General features: G+C 30.5%; 1 protein-coding gene across 3 annotated transcripts; it reads right to left on the bottom strand.

The window, feature by feature from the left end:
* Positions 1–1,556: 1,556 nt before the first annotated feature.
* Positions 1,557–21,824, bottom strand: LOC113512354 (ATP-binding cassette sub-family G member 1-like). Of its 3 annotated transcripts, none has more exons than XM_052900054.1 (11): positions 21,767–21,824; positions 11,164–11,320; positions 10,267–10,426; positions 9,235–9,380; positions 8,529–8,767; positions 7,664–7,786; positions 6,533–6,672; positions 5,767–5,923; positions 4,858–4,958; positions 3,512–3,667; positions 1,557–2,862 (listed from the first exon to the last, which is right to left on the bottom strand). In XM_052900054.1, the coding sequence occupies exons 1-11, from the start codon at positions 21,807–21,809 to the stop codon at positions 2,515–2,517; spliced, it is 1,770 nt and encodes a 589-aa protein (XP_052756014.1). In that variant the 5' UTR covers positions 21,810–21,824; the 3' UTR covers positions 1,557–2,514. The 3 variants fall into 3 exon arrangements, with proteins under 3 accessions (XP_052756014.1, XP_026751981.2, XP_026751982.2); XM_026896180.3 differs by lacking the exon at positions 21,767–21,824 and adding an exon at positions 21,196–21,426; XM_026896181.3 differs by lacking the exon at positions 21,767–21,824 and adding an exon at positions 17,664–17,887.
* Between the last annotated feature and the right edge of the window lie 927 nt (positions 21,825–22,751).

The following is a 22,751-nucleotide window of genomic DNA, read 5'->3' as shown; positions in this document are numbered from 1 at the left end:
ACAAATATTAAACATTATGAGGCTGTGAAATGACTAAGTTTTCTGGAACATAAACTTTATCCACTATAGTTGAAACTATATCCACTATAGTATAAATTTGCATCCTATTTGTAATATATGTAAATCTTTCAGATTTACTATTGCATTTAGCAAAGGCCATGAAAAATACAATACACGAGAGAAATTGATTAATATTTTAATGCTGATGAAATCGAATATATTTATAATTTATGAGGAGTGGTTTTTCTTGTCTATGTTTGTTATTACGATACTTATTTTGTTTCTGTACAGAATTAGCACGAATATGAAGTACCTATTGTACCTAAGATAGATGTATGAATCGTTGTTTTAGTATTTTTTTAACTTTAGACATTCGTGGTATTAGTCAAAATATGGTCTAGTCTACATAGAATTGTACATATATTATTGACTATAAACACTTAAGAACAAACTATTAGTTACATTAATTCTTAAGTAGTTTATCGTCTAAATGTGAAACCAGCTTTAAGCTTTGTTTGCTTTATAAAAATGTCACGTTAGACAATGAACATACAAAATAATGCAGCATTGTACATGTGAAGACTAGGCGGCTTATACAAATGTAGCATATACAAAGATTACGATTTTGACAATTTTGACGTGCTTTGTACTTGCTTTCTTGCTCTTAGCCTTAGATTACAATATTGGCAGTTTTTCCAAAATGAACCGTAAGACGATTTGGTGCAAAAATATGGCGTATGTATACTGCTAATTGTCGAGTCTTTTTATACGATGACACAGCCCTCACAGCTCTTTATATTAAATGCCTTATATTCAAGACAATATTACAAATAATAATAATAAAAAAAATCAATGATTTGTTTGTTTTTTTTTTTTCTCATTTTTATGCGGAGAAACAGATATAATTTCATCAATCTTTTATTGTTCATTTATTTAATGTAAGTTCAATGTGTTCAGGTTTTGTTTAACCTTATAAAATAGTTATATGATAAACTGTTCATGGTTATTACTGCATTTAATTATCGCAAACGGAATACTTAGGTAGGTATACAATTTATAGATAAGACATATATTTATTAATGCATAGCATATACCTAATAGAGAGACCAGTCTTAAATGTCAGTTGAAAATTAAATGTTTATAAATACATTATTATATTCATTATTAACCTAACCTTGCTATCCTTATCGTAAGAAAAAGGAATTCCCTTACCATAAAACAATCTTATTTAATTTTACATATAGATAAAAGTTGTTAGATAACGCACATTCACTGTAAAAACTCACGATTTTGATATTAGTAGGTACCTAAAACTAAAACCTAAAACTACCTCGATTAAAACTGCATGTAAGTTAAGTTTTCATTGCAAACGTTGACCATAGATGATTTAATATACCATTTGAATTATTGGATATAACGACTGGATATAAACTGTTGATGGCATTATTTTCTAACATTTTTCAGTTATCTATTGTGAATTTATTATTAACATTTATACTTATATTGATGATTGGAATAAATTTAAAAACTATATAAAAAATTATACAATTCATAGCAGTAGTTTTATTATGTCAGTTTTATTTTGAACTACTCTTCATGCATACGAGACAAACAATAAAAAAAAATATATTAATGCTTCAATACTTAGTTTGTTACTTTTTCATTTTCTAAATTAATTTAGATCTCTAATATAAAACTATATGATAGAGTTTTAGTTTGGAATCTGGTAGGTACATAGTTAAGAGCATGTTACATCCATGTTACAGCATTTTTGAAAATAAATTTGTAAGGTGCATGTTGGGAATCAAAATATTGTAAAATTCGTTGTCAATGAAACTCATTTGCATGCAATCATTAGGATCGATTCTGAAACGCCGTTTTTATAATATATTTCAAGTCGATTCTCACGTGGTCCCCCTTGGAAACCATCGCACTAAATTCTAGTTGTATTCATCTCGATGGGCTAACTGCCCTGTTTTCATCCCCACCTATCATCCCTTACTGGTGTTCCGTCAATATATATTGTTATCCGGAGCGGGGTTACCATTCCATTGTTATCTATTAACAAAATACTTTAATTTGATAGTTTCGCGAAATCATTATTTTATGGACCATTATAAAATCAAATTTATATTAATTTTGACTTAAACCTATAAGAAATTTAGTTTATATTATATCTATTTATATTATTTATAGTCCTTAGAATGAAGATTTCGCAGTCATATCAAATTATTTTAGAGATAGGTAGGTACCTTTAGAGAAATGGCGTCTCAGCATCGACCCCATAGTTATTATTACAAGAAAAATAGTAGATTAAGATTAGTTTGTTTACATGAATATTATAGATCCTCATATTAAACCTTATCCTACAATATAATAATAATAATAATATGAGATATTTGTAATATATTTAGATCTCGTACTTAATAACAAAATCACATTACCTAATATCGATAAGCTTTCGGATTGAATTGTGTATTTTTTACATAAACAGATACCTACTTACAACATGGACTATCTACAGGCCCTGTAAACTCTAAACACTAAAACAGAGATTAGACCTATTTGTACAACAACAATCCACAAAACTAAAGCAATTATATCTCTGTTTATATCTCTTGAAAGACCTAAATATTCCAGATAGTCCTCGGGTTTTCTGAACATGCAGAATGTGTCGGTTAAACACGGTAACTTTGCACGTTGAAATCCGTAGACCGTTTCTAGAAATGCGTCGAAAGAGTATCGAAAGTATGATATGGTCGCGAAAGGTCGGAGGTAGTACGGTATCTCCCGGTAAGGTATAAAGAATTCGGAGAACATTAACATTGGTATGTTCGCTGCCGGGATAACGAATAGACCGAGCTGAAAAGAAATATAATTAAATGTTATATAAAAATCTAAGATAAAAAACATATATACGTAGGTAATGTAGGTATTACAAAATATATGGGGGTGTGTTGAACACAAATAACTGTAACTGGCCGCTTTACTGTAGTTTTTGAATTAGGTACTACACCAGTTGCTAGGTAACGCTTTGTTATATTAAAATATAAATTATTACTATATTTTTATATCTCTTCGTTCTATTCCCTTACAATGGATGTAAACTATATGTATAAACTATAAGTATAGGCTACTAGTATAAAATAACACTACTAGCTACTGGATTGAAAGTGAATTAACCCTATATTTCTCATTGGAATTTTTTAAAGTTTTAATGTCTAGGTATTTATATTAAAAATATTTCACAAATGCTATACTAAGGTATGTTACCAAGTACCATATATAGCATAATATGTATTTATTATGCTCCCATAAACAAATAATAATTTATTTTACTAATATTATAAAAGTTTATAAAGATGATTGGATGTTTGCTACGTAATCACTTTAAAATGGCTAGACAGATTTTAATAAAATTTGGTGCATAAATAAATCATAAATTAATACATAGGATATTTTTATACCAATAATTAACAATAAATGATTTCATAAGCAATGACAATAATACCTTAACGCCACAAGCTGCTCCAACTGCAAGACCAAATGTTTGAGCCAAAATGGTCAGAAGGACACATATGAACCACGCAAGAGCCATCCTGTTCACGTCTAACGGCTGTGATGTTAGATACCACGCCGGGAACACGAATACTGTTGCGCAGAGTAGCTGAAATATTGATATTATTATAAAACCTTATATCCTCCAAAGGACCTATATGTCGTCGTAAACATAACATGGACTTTGATATTTTAGTAAAAATTATTATTGCAATTATCTATACAAGCTTAAATAATGCATAGGTTTCCGAAGCTGTCCATGAGAATTAATTAAATGTTCTGGGCGTTCATTCCCTAATAAAAGTATCGACTTCTTTCAAATTCATATATCTACCTACATATATATCTATTGTGTATATATGTGTAACATATAGTCTATATTTATTGTTGCGGATTAAAAAAACACGACTTATTAAAATGGACTACCCATCATTCGGGATGACGTAAGGATGTTAATGATATAATAGGTGCCATATCTACATCCAAATCTGTTTAGACATTTAGTAGTTATGGTGGTATTAAGAAACACACGCTTATATACATAAACCCTAAAAATTGATGATTATGCTTCTTTTTTGGATAGTTGTAAAACATTAAGACTGTGTTCAGTAAAGAAAAACTGACTTAAATCGTGGCAAAACCAGTTATTTCAATTTAAAAACTAAACTAATAAACCTATTTTGATACAATTTTTATGGGACCAATCCGAAAGTGTATCCATTTAGATAAAAAAGAATTTGCCAAATAAGTTTATAAATGATTAAGGGCTATTTATTGAATTAGCAAAACCCAACAGATGTTCTTTTATGGCATACAATTGAATAAATAACCTCGTCTTAGTAAGGAATAATAGTTGAAGATGAACTCAGGGCAGGTGGCCTATCGTGACGAATTCAATAGGAATTATGAGGTTTTAGGAGAGACTGTAAGGAGGTCGACCTGACATGGTAGTAATGGATCTATTAGTCCATACTGGGGGGAGGGGAAAGGGAGTGTTAGTAATATGGACTACCAGTCTTATTGCTAGCAATACACCCTATCAGGTCGATCTTCACGTCGTCCCTCCTGGAAACTATCGTGCTGAATTCCAGGTATATTTAACACGATAGGCTAACTGAACTGCCTTTTAATTTTAACCTATCATCTTTTACTGGTGCCCCGCCAGCGTATAACGTTAGCGCAGACAGGATTACCATTCCAGGAACATCCATTAAAAATATTCCTTTATTACTTACAATCTCCTTCTACTATATCTACCTACGTTTGTCATTTGTTTCTATTTCATAAAACTGAACTCACCTGTACGGGCAAATCGACTAAGACCTTGGACACGCAGTATGTTGTAAGAGAATACCACTTATTCAAATGCTCTTGGAGTACAACTGACGCTTCCACGGGAACTGGAAAAAATATGGAAAGAAATTAGTATGGTAATAAATAGCTGTGAAAATAATTATGTTGCAATTAAGTGATAAAACGATTTACGCAAATCCTGTTGGGACTAATTTCACAAAACGCGACCGAAGAAATTTTATTTTAAGGCGAGATGCCTTTTTTTGGCTGGGTTACATATATGAAATGAATTCAAATAGGATCTGTCATGGAGAAACTGTCTGGTCTAGGGTTTGCAATCCCTAAGGATTTTTTGTTCAGTTGGTTTGTAGTAAATTTCAGCGGGAGCCAATTTCTATTATAGCGGGTGCCGTTGTAATTTTAGTTTGGAAGTGTTCGATTTTACGAATTATTTTTACCAATTTTTAAGCTGTTATTCTATTAAAAATAATTTCTACTATTTTATAATTTAAAATTTTTACAAAAGCCCTTCTAGACAAAAACAAATTAATCTATTTGATAGAATCGTTTATCGCTAGTGAGTTCTAAAAATAGAATGAGATAGCGATGTCCGGTGTCTTGTTTTTTCCCCATGTGAGTGTTAACCGTAACGATTCTATCGATTTAATCATTTACTACATGTTTAAGGGAGCAGGTACTCGTATCTAGGCTTAATATAGTATTATACACAGAGTACCATTGTGCTATAAAGGTCATTAATGCTTCAAATCTTTTTTGTGTAAATACAATATATGCACCGATATAAGTATGTAGTACGTAGAAAATACCCGGACCAATACGAAAAATTATAGATTATTACACATAAATATTACTCATAAATGCATATGTTATTTTATTAATATTATGAAAACTCACAAGTGTGTATCGGTGGCATAGCGTTGGAGAAGAACAAGAAGAGAAGGAAGAAAAATAGACATCCGGTGTTGGACATAACACGGGCAGCATCTGCACCGGCGCCGTTGTATAGCGCGCCAAGCATCAACGCCACTACTAGGTGGCAGGCCAACCGGATCTGTTTAGATTTTGTAGAGAATAGGTAATAGGACCTAAATTGTTTATTATTAGAGATTAGACTAAAGAAACATTCTTTAGAAGAGTTATGTTGTGGTATTTTTTTATTTGAATTAGATGAAGTTATCAAGGGGCATACATGGATGGTCATATCCAAAGGTAAGTAGGAAATTATATGAAATAGCGAAAATAGGCCAGTCTCCTTTTCTCCACTAACCAACGTTCCATAGTACCATTGTGCTACTAGAAGGGATGAATTGAATAAAATTCACAGGGGCCTTGGACATGACTTTGATAAAAAATAAAATTACAAAAGTAAATGCAACTTAGAATGACAAACAAGCTGACGGCCCACCTGATGGAAAGTGGTAACCGTCGCCTATAGACATGAGCAGTATCATGGACTATACTATACTATTTACCTGCAATTGTGTTGCGATCTCTTTGAAACTTAGGCAATTTTGTATATTGTCATCTACACATACTTGAAACATTGACTTGAATATTCATTAAACGTGTATAGATTATACTTAGTCTTATTTTCTCAGTATTACCACAGACTACGGTATTCTCTTGTATTAATAAGTATTACGTGGTATTAGATACCTACTTGAGTTAGGTGTACATCTCTTAGTGCTCCAATGTAGCATCGCCAGAGAAGAGCTCTTATTTGTTGACATCCACTCGCTGCATATTCGCGTGATGTTTTTATTTTTGAATTTAGAAGAGCTTCAGCTTCCGTACTCGTTACTGTAAAATAGTTATTACCAATTTTTATCTGAAAATTAAGATATTTGTTTATCTACGTTATATCTGTAGTATATTTTTTTTAATTGTAAAAAAAAAATACTATAATCTTGTCGAATTGAAATTCAACGACGATCATTGTAGGAAGGTATCGATTAGTAAGGTACACGTAATAGTATTATAACTACTAATAGTACTAGTACAGTATTGTATTATCTGTGTTACTATACTATACTATACTATACTATATATATACCATACTAGCAGGTATACCACCATAATTATATAACTAGTAGATTTTTTAATGGATAACAATGGAGTGGTGACCACCTGCGCTAACGGTATACGCTGGCGGGACACTAGTTTTTTTTTCCATTGCTTCTGTCGCTATGTTTTAATGCTACAACCTTCATATCTTTGTCATATTGTCTATCTTATATATTTACTGAGTTTTTTTTTCCGAGTTAAATATAATAATAGTTTATAATATATATAGATATATATGTCGTAATATAAACCGCGGAACACTAGTATGATATGATAGGTGGAGATGAAAGCAGGTCAGTTAGCCAATCGAGATGAATACACCTAGAATTTAATACGATGATTTTAGGGGGGACCACGCGGAGGTCGAACTGATAGGGTTTATTGCTAGCAATGTGACTGGTAGACCTCATTAAAGCAATAGTAGTAATATTATCAGTAATACTATCATATCCCGGACACTTTATATGATAATGAATATAGTATATGATAATGTGTGCATCTGTAATTACGATGAGCGCGGGAAAATAGACGGGGTGAGGTCAGCTTGCAGCGGGCGACCGAGTGTCCATATTTTAGTATTATTATCTACTTATACTGTAATACTATTACTATTTATAATATATATATATATATATATATATATATATATATATATATATATATATATATATATATATATATATATATATATATATATATATATATCTGTGAATAGAAATATTCTTACGTTTTCCAGTTTTTTCTTCAACGTCGTTCTTAGCAATTGTTTTCATTTCATAAGTATAATTTTTAGCTTCATTTTCCAACAATGATAAATTGCCAGTACATTCTCCGCTCGCTATTTCTAATACTGTAAAAATGAAATAAGTAGTATAAGGTGTTGCAAGAAGAAAAATAAGTATATTTACTGCAACTTGTAATTCGATTTGTAATTACTATATTTCAATAGTGTATATTTATTTTGCTAAGCGTTAGTTGGACAAATTATAAGTTCTTTAAAATATTTATGTATATCATCTCAATCTATTTATTTTATACTGTAATTTATTACATTTTATTATTATTTATCTTATCTATATGAAAGATTTTATTAGTGTAGATACTTACCCATTATGATATTCAGCTATGAGTAGGTATATTTATTAAATAGTAATTATATAAAGTATACATATTACTATGTATCCGTTTTACGTTTACTCCATCTAGGATTAAAATTCTAAACTTATTTATTATTTACTACTGTTTACCCGTGTTTAAAGTATTTGCAAATCTGAATGCTAGTGCACAGATAATGTATTAATATTTTGTGATGAAAACTTAGCTGTTCCTTTAGTGGATGCGAAAATAAATAATTCGACGTAAACTTTGTAATGCAAAAGTTACGTTTTATTTTCTTTTAAAAAATATATGATATAATTTTAGCTTTTATTTTTACTCGTTTTTTGACCCTTAATGCTCTTTTTTTAATAAACAATAAAGTGGATAGTATAGTTTTTTTTCAGTTCATTTGAGACCTGGTACTGATATTCCACCTGGAGGTGTGCAATATTTTTATTATATTATTGGAGGTAAGACGTAAGTTTATTACTTACAGTAATCAGCCATATTATAGTATTGTGGACAAACGAAGCCGGCTTTGGCTAGCGTCTCAGGTACATTAGTTACAGATCCAGCGTATAGTGTGCGGCCGTTTGCCAGCAAAATGATGTCATCTGCCGACGTAAACAACTGCGAGGATGGTTGATGGATGACACAGGCTACAGTGCGACCACTGCGTGCTACGGCTAGGAGAGCCTTGGCCACTGACATGGATGATACCGAGTCCAAGCCACTGGAACAACGCTTTTTAAAATTAGAATAGAATAGAAATAGTTTATTCAAATATACTTGTTTATAAGCTCTTTTAAACCGTCAATTTTTTTGTGATTATACTGCTAAGTTGATGTCTGCTGAAAAGAACCTGCAAGAAATTCAACGATAATGTTTACGGTACGTAACGGTTATTTTGACTGTAATCAGCATATATATATACGCAACAGTTCTTGTAGAAAGTAGTTTAGTTACATGAACTGTCACCGTTGTTTGTAAAGTCATCATCATATCAATCTTCTCTCTCTCTCTCTGACTCTGCTACCCATCTCTCGCGCTTCCTTAGTCACCTATTACGACACCCACGAGAAGGGAAGGGATGGCCTATTCAATGCCGGGACCACACGGACCACATGTGTTTGTATAATACAAATCTATTAATCTATTATCTTATTATGTACAGGTTGTTTCAGTAAGATGTTAACTAACCTGGTAGGTTCATCCAGTAGTAATACAGTGGGATCAGCTAGTAATTCACAAGCAATGTTAAGTCTTTTTCTTTCACCACCAGAGAGATTACCAGCTCTAGTATTCAGGGCCTCGTGTATACCTAACTGTAATGATATTGTTGATATCTGGAAAAAAATTAATAATATTGTTTAATTATATACATATGACTTAATACCATAATTAATTTATAATATATTATTAATAAGATTAAATATATAATTAATAAATTATATTTTTAATCTGAAAAATAAAATTTAACTTGGAATATAATTTTAGGAGTTATATTTTTATATGATAAATAGCTAATAATAAATATAATGCATACGATATGTTGGTATGGTTACATAATTTGTAGAGGTCAGGAAATCTTTACGACTGCCTGAATAAAAAATGAGGCAGATGACGACTTCCTGTTACCTGGTGACTAGTAAAAATTTTTGTAAAAAATAAGTTAATCAACCCGATAACACAGAACAGAAATTCCTGGTGTTGCAAAAATAGGAGAGTCGACTCCACATTACGATAGTGGGAACGAGCTAAGAGCGACAAGAAGAATACTATATTAAATTAAATGAGGTGTATATCCAATATAAATAAAAGCTATCTATGTCGGAAATTTAAGCTATCCAGTTTTCATTATTGGGCGTCTTTACATAGTCACAATATAAAGGAATTGCAGTATATGTTTGTGCGGATAGATTCATTACATAGATATAGATGATTTCTAGTTTAAGTATCTATATGTATTTACATGTATATATGTAGGTATTTAAAAAGAGAACATGTAAGAATTTGGAGCCAAACTTGTAATAAGGCATAATAAGGTTCTCTGAAAATATTTTTAAACCAAGCATTGAGGATTCCTAAACAATGAGTTGATAAAGTTATGGAAAACTGAGAGAAATTTGAATCATGTCAACTGTAGCTGTAGGAAGGGAAATTTCTAAACTTATTATTTATGATAGTCATTAGAACTTAGTGAAGTATTATGTTATGTATGATAGAACATACCGCATGTGATCGTTCGCGGTTGCTAGCGTTGGGCAATTTGAGTCTGGAAGCAAACAATAGCGTCTCCTTTGCAGTCAGCGTATCCAGTAGGGTCGCATCCTGACTTACAAGCACCGAGTTGCGACCTGCGCCGTGCAAATAGCCTGTTACGCCTGTTTTTCTGAAACATTAACCTAGTATAGGTATATATACCCATTACATTATGTAGGTTTTTAAATGATATGAAAATGGAATGGTAACCCTGCCTGCGCTATTGGTATACGCTGGTGGGGTACGGAGTAGCGAGAGATGATAGATAGACGAGGAAAAATTGCAAAGTCTTTTTCGCGAGATAATTATTGTGTCTATAAAGTACTTAATTATATATTATACATTCATACTACTTTCTTACTAGGCTATCTATTTTGATAAAAACATATTTACATACAGATATCAATATTGACAGTTATTATAATAAATTTTGACTTAATGTATACATGCTGTAGTTGATATAATTTTGTTTTTTTTTATGTCACTTAGAACAATAACTGATGGAGAGTGGTAGCTATTACCAATAGATTTGAACAGTATCAGAGAATACACTGAGAAAATAGGGTCTGCATGGCAGACTTTTCAAAATACCGACATTAGAAACTATAGCTAATCACTTAGATTACTTGTAACATTATAGCCATAGTTTTTTTTTATATACAACTTAGAATGGCAAACAAGCTGACGGCCCACCTGATGGAAAGTGGTAACCGTCGCCTATAGACATGAGCAGTACCATGAACATAACAGAGTATACTGTTTCGCCCATGATACCCCCATGCGTTGCCATTCCTGAGGACTCAGGTGTTATTCCTCTGTACCCAGGAAATTCACGCCATAGTTATCATATAATTCTATTCTACTTACTTTCGTCCGGCTAATATTTTCAATAGAGTAGTTTTCCCTGCGCCTGATGGCCCTAAGATGAATGTAAGACGGCCGGGGCGTACGGCGCCGCATGCTTCGTTCAAGATGCAGGAGTACTGTTGAGGATCTTTCTTTCTTCTAATCCATTGTATTTTTTCTGTTAAGAAGGTAAAATATATAAAATATACACAAACATTCATCGTCATCATCATCATATCAACAGTTAACTGTCCGCTGCTAAATATAGGTGAATATTTTATATGTGTGTATTCGTTATGTGGTCTCGGCATAGAATGGGCCATCCCTTTTTTTTGCCGTGAGCATCGTAAGAGGGACGACTAAAGGAACTCAATAGTTGAGAGTAGGGCGAGAGAGTCCTTTTTAAAATATCACATGATCTAACTGCGGTTGCCAACCCGCTTGCCAAGCGTGATGATTATTAGTAAAACTCCTATTATGGGAAAGGCCTGTCTTCAACAGTGGACAGTTAAAGGCTGATATAATGATGGCTTAGGCACCGTGATGATAAAAATTATGTCGTTCTACGGCAAAGTCCAATTCCCAATGGACAGTTTAATAATTTACCGTAGTATGATAACGTATGATATACATTGGCGTATTTAAAATTATCTTTCAAAGAGATCTAGTTCCATAAAAAAAGGCACATACGTACTCAAAAAAATTGTCTTTGCTCTTATCTAAAAGTTCGGCTGCTAACTCTGGGATGGTCACTAGACATTTTAGGGATAAGCATAGCCTACCCGGCCTCTCTTTAATAGATCTATGATGGTATAGCAGGTAACAAAACAATATGCAATTGTACTTTATATAATTTATTATGCTTTTGCATTTCTGTAAACGCATCTATATGCCGCGCACGTCTATGATATTATCGCGGAAAGTCAAAAATGTCTCCATACAATTGCATACAATATGTCTATCTAACGCGCTAATTGACAGCACAAAATATTTTAAAGGTGAAGGAGGTCATATAGCTAGACATTATATGTTTGTCAATCATTTATGTTGAATCTTGAATTAGATGTGCTTGTCTATATCTATTAATGATGCAACACTTGTTGTTGATTTTATATTTATCACATGCATATAACATCTAATACCTGTAACAAAATACCTGTACCTCCCGGTACAGTTACACCAGTAAATTTAAAGATAAGTATTGTGTTCTATATTTACTTTAACTCTTGCGAAAGTTTGTCAGGATGAATAGATGGATGGATGGATGTTTTTGTACCCTTTTAGGCAAAACTATAAAACACACTTGAATGAAATTTAATACACAGGCAGGTCATAATTTTATAAGGTAACGTAGGACATAGGATACTGCAAGAGACAGCTAGTCTTAGATTTTTTTTAATGGGTAATAATGGTATGGTAACCCCGCCTGCGCTATCGCTATACACCGGCGGCGCACTAGTGAAGGATGATAGGTGAGGATGAAGTAGGTCAGTTAGCCCATCGTGACGAATTCAACATGAATTGTTCACGATGGTTTCCAGGGGGAACCACGTGGAGGTCGACTTAATAAGGCATATTTCTAGCAATGGGGCTGTCAAACTCCATTTCTAACAATCCTTTCCCCCAGTCTTAGATGTTAATATTTTTATAACAGCCTATACATATATTACACTTAAAAACCCTACCAGTTGACCATGGGGCAGGTAGATAATTATAGACTAGACATGTACAGGTCTATAAATGTCAATTATAAAGTTTCAAAGTACCTAGATTATTAAAATAATATGGAATACCCAGTACCTAAGATAACACCTGAAGATATTGTTTATTTATTATTCATAACTAGTAATTATTGTTTTGTTCCATTCGAGCAATTATTAATTATTGTTATTAATAGTTGTTGACCTTGTTACACTATTTATATATTTTTAATTATTGTTAACTTATTTTACACTTTTTGAATTTTATTCTTTTTTTAATCACTTTTATAATGTAACTTACATTCGATTTTTAGTGTATAAATCACACAAAGTTTAATAAATATTTATTTATTAATTCTTCATTTTTGAATTTTAAATTTTTACTTCCAGTAATAAATATTAACGTTATGGTTAAGAATACAATATTTTTAATTGGAGCAGTAGTTATATTGTGTAAATATATGTATATTTCACTATTATTTTTCTAATAAGAAAAAGATAATTACGTCTGATTATAATTTTGCGCTACCTATAAACTTTAAAAATAGAATTAGATTCTGACCAGTAGTGGTGAATATATGAACAAAAACATAATTGGTTTAAGAGAATATGAAATACATGTTTAAAGTTTAACTTTACCTGATTTAGCTGTTAATGTAGCTGATAATATAGCTAATATTTAAAAAAATAAAGTGATGAACTGCATATCCTCTAAATTTGTGTAACTTGTATGGCGTGAAACCTTTTTCGATTGGTACCATTATTAAGTAATTAAAACGATACTAACAGCTATTTATTTACTATTAAGATGAAATCAAATTGGGATCAAATCGAAAACACATCGCTCATTAGGCCGTTTATTTAACTCCGTTGGTGTCAATTTTCGATTGAAATATATTGAAAATGACTGACGAAAATATATTGACAGTTCTCGTATGTACTATTTTTTTTAATGGGTGAAAATGAAATGGTAGGCTTGCGCTATCGGTATACATTGGCGGAGCACTAGTGAGAGATGGTACGTGACAATGAAAACAGGCCAGTTAGCCTATCGTGATGAATTCCACAAAAACTAATCAAGATGGTTTCCAGGGTAAACCGCGTGGAGGTCGACCTGATAGGGTAAGAATGTAATGTAAGAAAGACTCTGTTTTCCGCACTTAGCCTCTCATTTGGGCCGTTGTGCGTTGACCTGATAGGGTATATTGTTAGCAATGGGTCATTCTCATTAGGGACAATTTATTTCAGTTGACAATCAAATATTTTATAAGTTGACCTAAGTAGCGAGTACCTATAACAAAAATATTTTTAGTAAATTATTACAGCGATAACGATGTAGGTATATACATACAGTGTCCGCCATATGTATTGTGACCTTTCGTATCTTCATTTTGATACAGTGAATAAAATGACAGATGAAATATGTAAAAAGTGCAGAGGTCAAACACAACAAAGTATTACCTACTATATTTATTTTGAGCTACATAATTGATTCCCGCTGGCGACAAATAAATTTTATATATATATATATATATATATATATATATATATATATATATATATATATATATATATATATATATATATATAATTGATGTCACTTACGCTTATATATGTATTGGATAATTTTAATATCAATATATTTAAATATAGAACATTAATTATTCATAACACAGGTAATAAATACCACACTATAATAAAATATGTTTTTTTGATATAAATGTAATTACTAATATTTCTGATAATATCAATTATTTTGAGTTGGCCGACTGTAGACGTATCTATAATGTAACTCATAGATTAAGCCTACGACGTAGGTACGGATCAGACACACGTTATCTTGTTTATACTTAATTCAATTGTTTGTAATTGTTTTCTAAATTTAAGAAAAGTTATTAGATCAACTAATACAATATTTATATTATTATTTATGTATGTATTTGTTTATGTATATATATGTATATACATATATATGTATATATCTTTGTATATATTTGTTTATATATAATAGTACTAATATAATAGTGCGCCACCTACCCTTTATTTTTCTTTATTTTCTCAATGTTCTCTACCCAAAGGTTGTCTGGAAGAGATTGCTTAGCGATAAGGCCGCCTTTTGTATCATTTCTTATTACAGTTAAATGTGTCTACTATTTTATAAATGGTGCAATAAGGTGTACATAAATATATTATAGGAGATTTATATTATATATATTATAGGAGAGTACGCGACTTTTCTTTTGCTCTTTGACATGTGTGTGTACTTTTGACATATGTAACTTGAAAAACATAATGAACAACACAAAAACCAAATCACTTGTATCGTCAGTTAGGTAGAAAGTGTATAGAAAAATATAATGTATGTCTAAATTCCAGGACAACTTTTTAAATTTCTCTGTTTGTAAAAACCTTTATTACTAAGTCTTTAATAAAAATTTGGTAATGATAATGGTATGATATCTTAATTATTAAAAATCAACCAATTATATTTTAATGATTCTCTTACTAATGTAACTAAAACTTTCCTTTCTGATCTATGTACCATATTTCATTTTTGTGATGAGGATAAGAATTAATATGTATGGTAAGTACGAGTACATAATTAGGTATATTTAGACCGATTTAATTGATTTAATGTAATCAATTTTAATACCATATTCATTTTTATACCTTAATTTACACCCGGAATTTCGATCAAATTTTTATTTTAGTTTTTTTTTTTATTAAATATATTTTATTTTATATACCCCTAAAGGCTGAATTTCGAAAAATCCTTTCTCATTATTTGTGTAGGTCATAAAAGGTACTTACTGTCAAAATTTTGTAATTCTAACTTTAATACATTCGACTGTCCGTTAATGAGTCTGTCAGGACTTTGTCTTGTAGCAGATATAGATTACTAGTGAAAATTTAAATTAGATTTTTACTGAGCAAATTCTGATAAAAAAATTTGATTATTAAAACATATTATAGAATAGCCAATACGCAGCTGTTGTGAAATTCAAATAATTAACAAACATATAAACATTTATTAAAATTTATACATATTTTTAAATCACCTGATACCAACGGGCATTACGGTTACTCTGTTATATTTTTAATGGGTGAAAATGGATTGGTAACCCCGCCCGCGTTCCACTGGTGCCTCGTCGGTGTATTTTGGTATGTACCGACGAGGCACCAGTGGAAGATGATAGGTGAGAATGAATGCAGGTTAGTTGGCCCACCATGATGAATTCGACAAGAATTAAACATGATGGTTTCCAGCGTGGAGGTCAACCTGAGAGGGTATATTGCCAGTAATGGGGTTATTAGACCCCATTACTAATAATCCCTTTCCCCCCCGGTTACTCTGTTAGGTATAGGTATATAAATAATTATTAATAGCTAAATAATTAAATATACATATATTAATGATATGTATAAATATAGCATTAAATTTACCTTATGAATATTAAGCAATTACAAGTTGCTTTACCAACCAATAAGTATTTCTTGCCATTAGTTATGTTTCGTTTTTGTAAATATTTTGTGGCATTATTGTATTTTATTAAATTACATTAGATGCATACAATACCTATTTTGTATCATTTAAAAGGTACGGTACTAATTGTTCTGATAATCTAGTAAGTTCCCATAAGTTGGACAATATGTTATAACTACGATTCGGACATAAAGCCATAATACCATATTTGTTATCTTAATTGTTACGTTGTGGCCTAGAAGTGAAATCGGACGACAGTTCACCAATACTGTTTTATCATCTTTATTGATGTTTAAACTAACCTTTAAGCAGAGGAAGACTTTGTACAGACCGACTATGTACATACAAAAGTCGTCTGTTGGGCATATGTATTCCTTTATGTTTTGTATATTGTGTATTGAAGTTGCTATGGTTGCATGGCTGTGTTTTGGTTTAAACCTCTTTCTATCAGGTGGGCCTTCAGCTTGTTTGCTATTCTAAGTTGTATAAAAAAAACTTATGATTAGGTATTTATTTTTTTATAACAGAGGGGCCAAACGAACATGCGTTTTTTGTTTCTAGATTCAAATTTATAGAGATAATTAGGTACTTTCTTTATATTTCAATTAACTGCGTTATATTTTTATATTTGTAATATAGAATAAAATTTTATGTAAATTTTTGCTTCATTTTTTTATTTTTTTAATCGGAGCATTTGGCGTTCCGTAGTTTCTTGTCTACTCTAATGAGAGACAGGCATGACAGGTAGATATAAGTCCGCCTTTTGTTATTGGCGCCAAACATTTGCTGTAATGTGGTCAATAAAGAATAAATAAATATGTATGTATGCGTATGTAGAATTATTTTTTTGATAAGATTTGTTTAATTTAATTTAGTGCGCTAAATAATAGAATATAAATGTTTTATAAACGAAAATTTTAAAATCTGTTAATTTTAAATAAATATTTTTAAATATAACATATTTTTTAATTAATTAACTAATTTAGGTTGAATTAATTATTATAAATCACCTAGAATGTTGAAAGAAGTACCAGAATATACAGAATTACTTTAGCTACAATATCTTCTTTAATTTTTTTTAATTGGTTTAGCAGTTTTTGAATAATGTTAGAAAAACTGATTTTTTCCTTTTGTATCCTTAAATATATCTCTTTGATACTTGCTTTTTATTTTTCCTGTGCTATAAAAATGTACACAGTGATGTTATAATAGATTTCATTTTAATATTATATAATTTAATTTTTTTTGGTCCTAAAATAATCATCATCCTCCTCTTTCCAGTCGAACTAACCTGAATTAACCAAAACATTAAAACAACATTAATAATTTTTACATACCATAACTTGGTACCTTGTAACTGACATTATGAAATAATGTATATCCATTTTCCTTTAGATGTTCTTGTTCTAATTGTAGTTTAATATCCATAGAAATCAGTATCGACTATTTAACGGAGACACTTGTATTTTATATGATAACAATTTTTTTTATCACCTAATTACTGTATGTGGTTTTGAACGCATCGAATGCGACATACTAACTGGCATATCGGTCTATATGGTCCAACCATTAGATAGATAATGACACAGTCGATTTATTATAGTGTGCACAGTTTACATATAATTATAACACTTTATTTAACACACTTTTAAATTAACCCCCGTACATATACGAGTATACACGAGTACGTTAAATAAGTTCGTTCAGTTATACAATATTTAACTGAACTAGACGTTATTTTGTGGAATAATTAATCTTATTAACATTAATTATTTTGTTAAGTTATGCTAATTGACTGATTGCAACGTAATTTTCTAATGGAATAGGTATTTGTGTTTATTTTATTAGAATTACTCAAACAAATATTTTACTGACATAATAAATGTGAAAGCGAGTTTGCTTGTTACCGCTTGGCATTTTAATGGTTCAACAAATCGTCATGTTTGATGTATAGATATATTTATTACTTGATGTGGTCAATATATCCCGATTACGCGGACAAAGTCATGGGTAAAAACTAAGTTTTTTTTTATACTACTTAGAATGGCAAACAAGCTGTCGGCCCACCTGATGGAAAGTGGTAACCGTCGCCTATAGACATGAGCAGTACCATAGACATAACAGAGTATACTGTTTCGCCCATGATACTCCCCATGCGTTGCCATTCCTGAGGACTCAGGTGTTATTTCTCTGTACCTTATAAATTCACGCCATATCCCACTCTTCAAACCGAAACAAAGCCATGCAAACACAACTGCTTCACGGTTGAAACACGAATGGGACAGAGGTACCCAAGCAAACGACTTTTGTACAAAGTCTCACATGGTAAGCTGGTAAGATATAGCTTGATTGTTTGAAATTGCACACAACGTAAAGGTTACGTTAGATTTATTAGTTGTTTAGGATTTTTTTAGTTCTGTAGACGTAGGTTATATTTATTAGAACTCTAGGGATGTAAATATCCACTATGATAAGGATTTTTCTAAATTGTCATAGGGGTGAAAATACTGGTTTCAATACCAACGGCAACGGATAGTAAATAATGTTCATAAAGATCTTATCGTAATGTTGGTAAATATTGCGATTACTTTAATGGTAATTTAATCGTAACATCTTTACTGTATTATTACGAATTTGATTGTGAGTTTATTTTATCACGTCTTAGCGTCTTAAGGCTTGAAATGACGTGGCTTCATCTCATTAAAGGTCATTTTTGAAACGTTATTTTTGGATTAAAGTAAAAAAATCTTAAAAATAATTCATTCCATTCTAAAAGGAATAGGCGAGAAATATAACTCGCCTATAATTGGGCATTTCATTCAGATGCTGATCTAGTCAGCTGAGTCACATCTGAGTGAACTGCTTTATTTGAATATTTATTGGACATAGATAATATATATGTGGAGAAGATAAAAGTCATGTAGTAATATTAAGTACCTATACATAACATTGCTATCAACCCCCAGCATAATGTACAATACATTATGCTAGGTAATATAGAAGTATTTAAATATGAATGTATACCAAATATGTGTTTCCACATAAGTACGTCAGTGCGTTATACTAAGTCTATAATTTCCACTTAATATTCAAATCGTGATCAATAAATTATACGTCTACGAGGTCGCGGTCCATCTTTTATTATTATGATTGCATTTGCTAAAATGAAAATAAAGATAATGTAATTGTAAACAAGCAATAACAAATTGCAACTGCTTGTTAAGGTAAACAAGCTGACGGCTGACCTGATGAAAATGGCACGGCCACGACGGCTGTTGACTACAGACAGACATAAAAAGTCAATTTACATCTTAAATGGTTTGTACAAATGGATATTTCCGTGCAATTACATGGTACGGAAGCATAATACCATAGTCCTTAAGAATAGCAAAGCTTGAGGTTTATCATGATGTATCATGTGGTATGGTAGGTGACGGTAGGTATCAAGCAACGTTTGCCAATATAAAATAATATGAATAAAATGTAAAATATATATACCTATTTCTGCATTTCTGCTACTTCCAATTATTTTTCTTTAATAAAATTATTATATTTTTACTGTTTATTCGGTTAAATTATATTGTTTTAGTTTGTTTTTTAATCTAATTATTTTCATAAAAAGAAGGAATACTAGTTCTCAAGCAGGTCATTATCAGCCTGTAACACTATTTATGTTGAATATAACGTATGTAACAGGTCAGAAATGGTAAGATATATATTTGTACAATGCATCCTCAATCATTAATGAATATATATATATATATATATATATATATATATATATATATATATATATATAACGATAATTTTTGTCTGTGTGTCTTGCATTATGCAAAAATTATAAAATTACAGCATCAAATAGGATGCAGTTTGCTCATTTTTTTGTGAAAATAGGACGGAAAATTTGGTGTGTTTTATCTTTTGTCGTCGTCTCGTTGTCCTAGTTACCAAAGCTACATTAAATGCATATTGGTATAAAGTCAATATTTTGATAATGTTTTTTTTTTTTTAAATTTGTTATGGTGTGCTTTTCTGTACCATTCGAATAAAGGTTTCTTGCTCGTTATTGAGAACCGGTTGAGAGGGCGAAATAGTGCTATAGATGTATTATGAGTAAATAGGAACTTTGCATAATATTAATTTAATTATCAGTTTTTTATTTACTTCACAATAAATCATTTCATCATATTTTGATTAAAAAAGTAAAAGAATAATACATCCCTTTTCTAAAATATTCTTTTAAGTATTATTAGAAATGTTATTCCATAGCATTTATAATCTCAAAACGTCTATTTTTAGTTTTTAAAAACTAAATTAAGAATTTAAAAATGAATAAAGAAATATATACACACCTAATTTATTCAGTTAGGTAATATTAGTCGTTTGAGTTGGTGTTATTGCTGTCGACCTTATTTGGTTGTTTAAGTTATGTAGGTAAGCAAGTTTTTTTGCTTATTATACTTAAGCATGCACCTTATTTAGGTTGGATTTTACCACATTAAGTATCTTATAAGTTTTTGGTAAATGTTTTATTCTTATCAATATTGTTTGACATTTTTGTTAGTAATGATAATTTAATTGAACGGGTTCGTTCAAGAAATTAGCAAAAGAAAAAAAAATGTGTAAATAGACAGAAAATCAATAAGTCTTTAGCCCATATAAAATTGTTGCTATTTGGGTATTCAATTATTAATTACAATTTTGGAGTTCGACTAATATTTCTTTAAATTTATTCAACAAATACAATTTATAAATGACTGCACTTTTTGAATTAAATTTATAGTCTTTACTCAATGAATAGACAAACTCTGTATATGTACTTTCTAATTAATGCTAATAAATATATATATATATAATTATTTTTCTCACTTGATGTCTTTTGTTGGATCCTGCACACAATATCGACGAAAACGACCAGTTTCCCTTCAACACTCAAATCATCCTTTCCTGATTCCACATCCATTTTCAAACAATGAAATACTAAGTTTATTTCGTGAATAAGACCGGATGGTGTTTGTTACGACCGCGGAATTGAAAAATTGCTTGTCGTACGCGTATGCGCACCGTCTTCGTTTGCTATCTACATGATACTACTTGTATGCGATTGGCCGGCTTGAGCCAGCTTTCACATAGTTGCATAGGTGGTGTGGGGAGCACTAGTGCTTTACAGATGCAATATTTTGTTTTTAAAAATGAGAATCGCTTCCTTTATTATGCCGGTAAGACATATATAAACATAATAAAGAAGGTGGCTCTGAATTTTAGAGATTTTTTTTTGTGTATGTACATGTATTAAGCGATATCTACGTTATTCTTGAACTTGTTTTGATAGGTTTCGAATCAAAAAGGACTATTAACGTGTTTTTAATATTCTGGAAAAAATACTAAGTTATTTCTGTAATCTTTAATAATATTACAAATGTGAAAGTGAGTTTCTTACCTTGTTTATAATGATTCAATAATAATAAATTTCGAAAGGGCATAGGCCAGGTAGGTAGGTAAGTACTTTTAAATCTTTTAATAAATTGACATTTAGTAAATTCCTATTATTTTTAAAAGACGGACCTAAATATATTCATGTATGTGACTGAAAATACAATTTGATAATGTTTGTTTAATCTACATTAATCTAGAGCTAAATAACTAGATAATATTTGTTTGTCAGCGTTTTAACAAGTTATAGGACTTGATAAGGTTATTTAAAAATAACTTGATAAAGTTGTCTAGTGAATATCGGAATTTAAATAGAATATACTATATTAAAAAAACTGTATTTTGTTTCAATATTATACAAACTCGTATATTATTTAAAGTAAAACATAAAAGTCTGCGAAAAACATTTTTTATAGAAATAATATCTTTTATTTATGACTTTTGTCGCACAAATTATACTTTTATTTATTTATATTTATTGTTTACGTTATTATCAATACTAGAGACACTTTGAAACTTTCGTAAGTGAAGTTTGTACACGTACATTTTGCTTTCTACAAAATATTTGAATTTAGAACGCAGTATCGTTTTACACACACTAAGTAGGCTTTGCTTAGCAATATGAATACAGATTTTTGCTTTTTGATTAAAAATAACAGCATCATTCGTCACAAAATTAATAAGGAACTAACACGATAGTAAACTCTAAGGATTCTAAAAACAAAAAAGCAAAAAAATATAATATATCCGAAGAATTGAAATTAGTTTTTTAATTCCATATATTTTTTTAATTTGCCTGTGACAAACGTGGAATGAAGGTATGTTATTCACTAAGGTTACTCATTGCATGTATTATAGATATAATCGAGTAAGATTATTTCCAGATTATAATATTTTATTTAAATACTGATTACAGATAATACACAAATGATTTGTTACTTTATTCTACAGGAAGATTAAATGAAAGCACCTAGATAATTACCTACATTTAA

The sequence above is a fragment of the Galleria mellonella genome, unplaced genomic scaffold (assembly GCF_026898425.1).
Source record: "Galleria mellonella isolate WM207_F2 unplaced genomic scaffold, CSIRO_AGI_GalMel_v1 utg64, whole genome shotgun sequence".
Lineage (NCBI taxonomy): Eukaryota > Metazoa > Arthropoda > Insecta > Lepidoptera > Pyralidae > Galleria > Galleria mellonella.
Note: the sequence above shows the minus strand (reverse complement) of the source record. Positions and strands in the feature narration are given on the sequence as shown.

What these genes read in the sequence shown, in the direction of transcription:
- LOC113512354 (XM_026896180.3), bottom strand. Translation starts at nt 21,289, where the DNA reads ATGGATGTGGAATCAGGAAAGGATGATTTGAGTGTTGAAGGGAAACTG. An exon ending in GATCCAACAAAAGACATCAA is followed by an intron (nt 11,321 to 21,195) that starts GTGAGAAAAATA and finishes CCTTCTTAACAG; the next exon opens with AAAAAATACAATGGATTAGA. An exon ending in ACCGCGAACGATCACATGCG is followed by an intron (nt 9,381 to 10,266) that starts GTATGTTCTATC and finishes ATTTTTTTCCAG; the next exon opens with ATATCAACAATATCATTACA.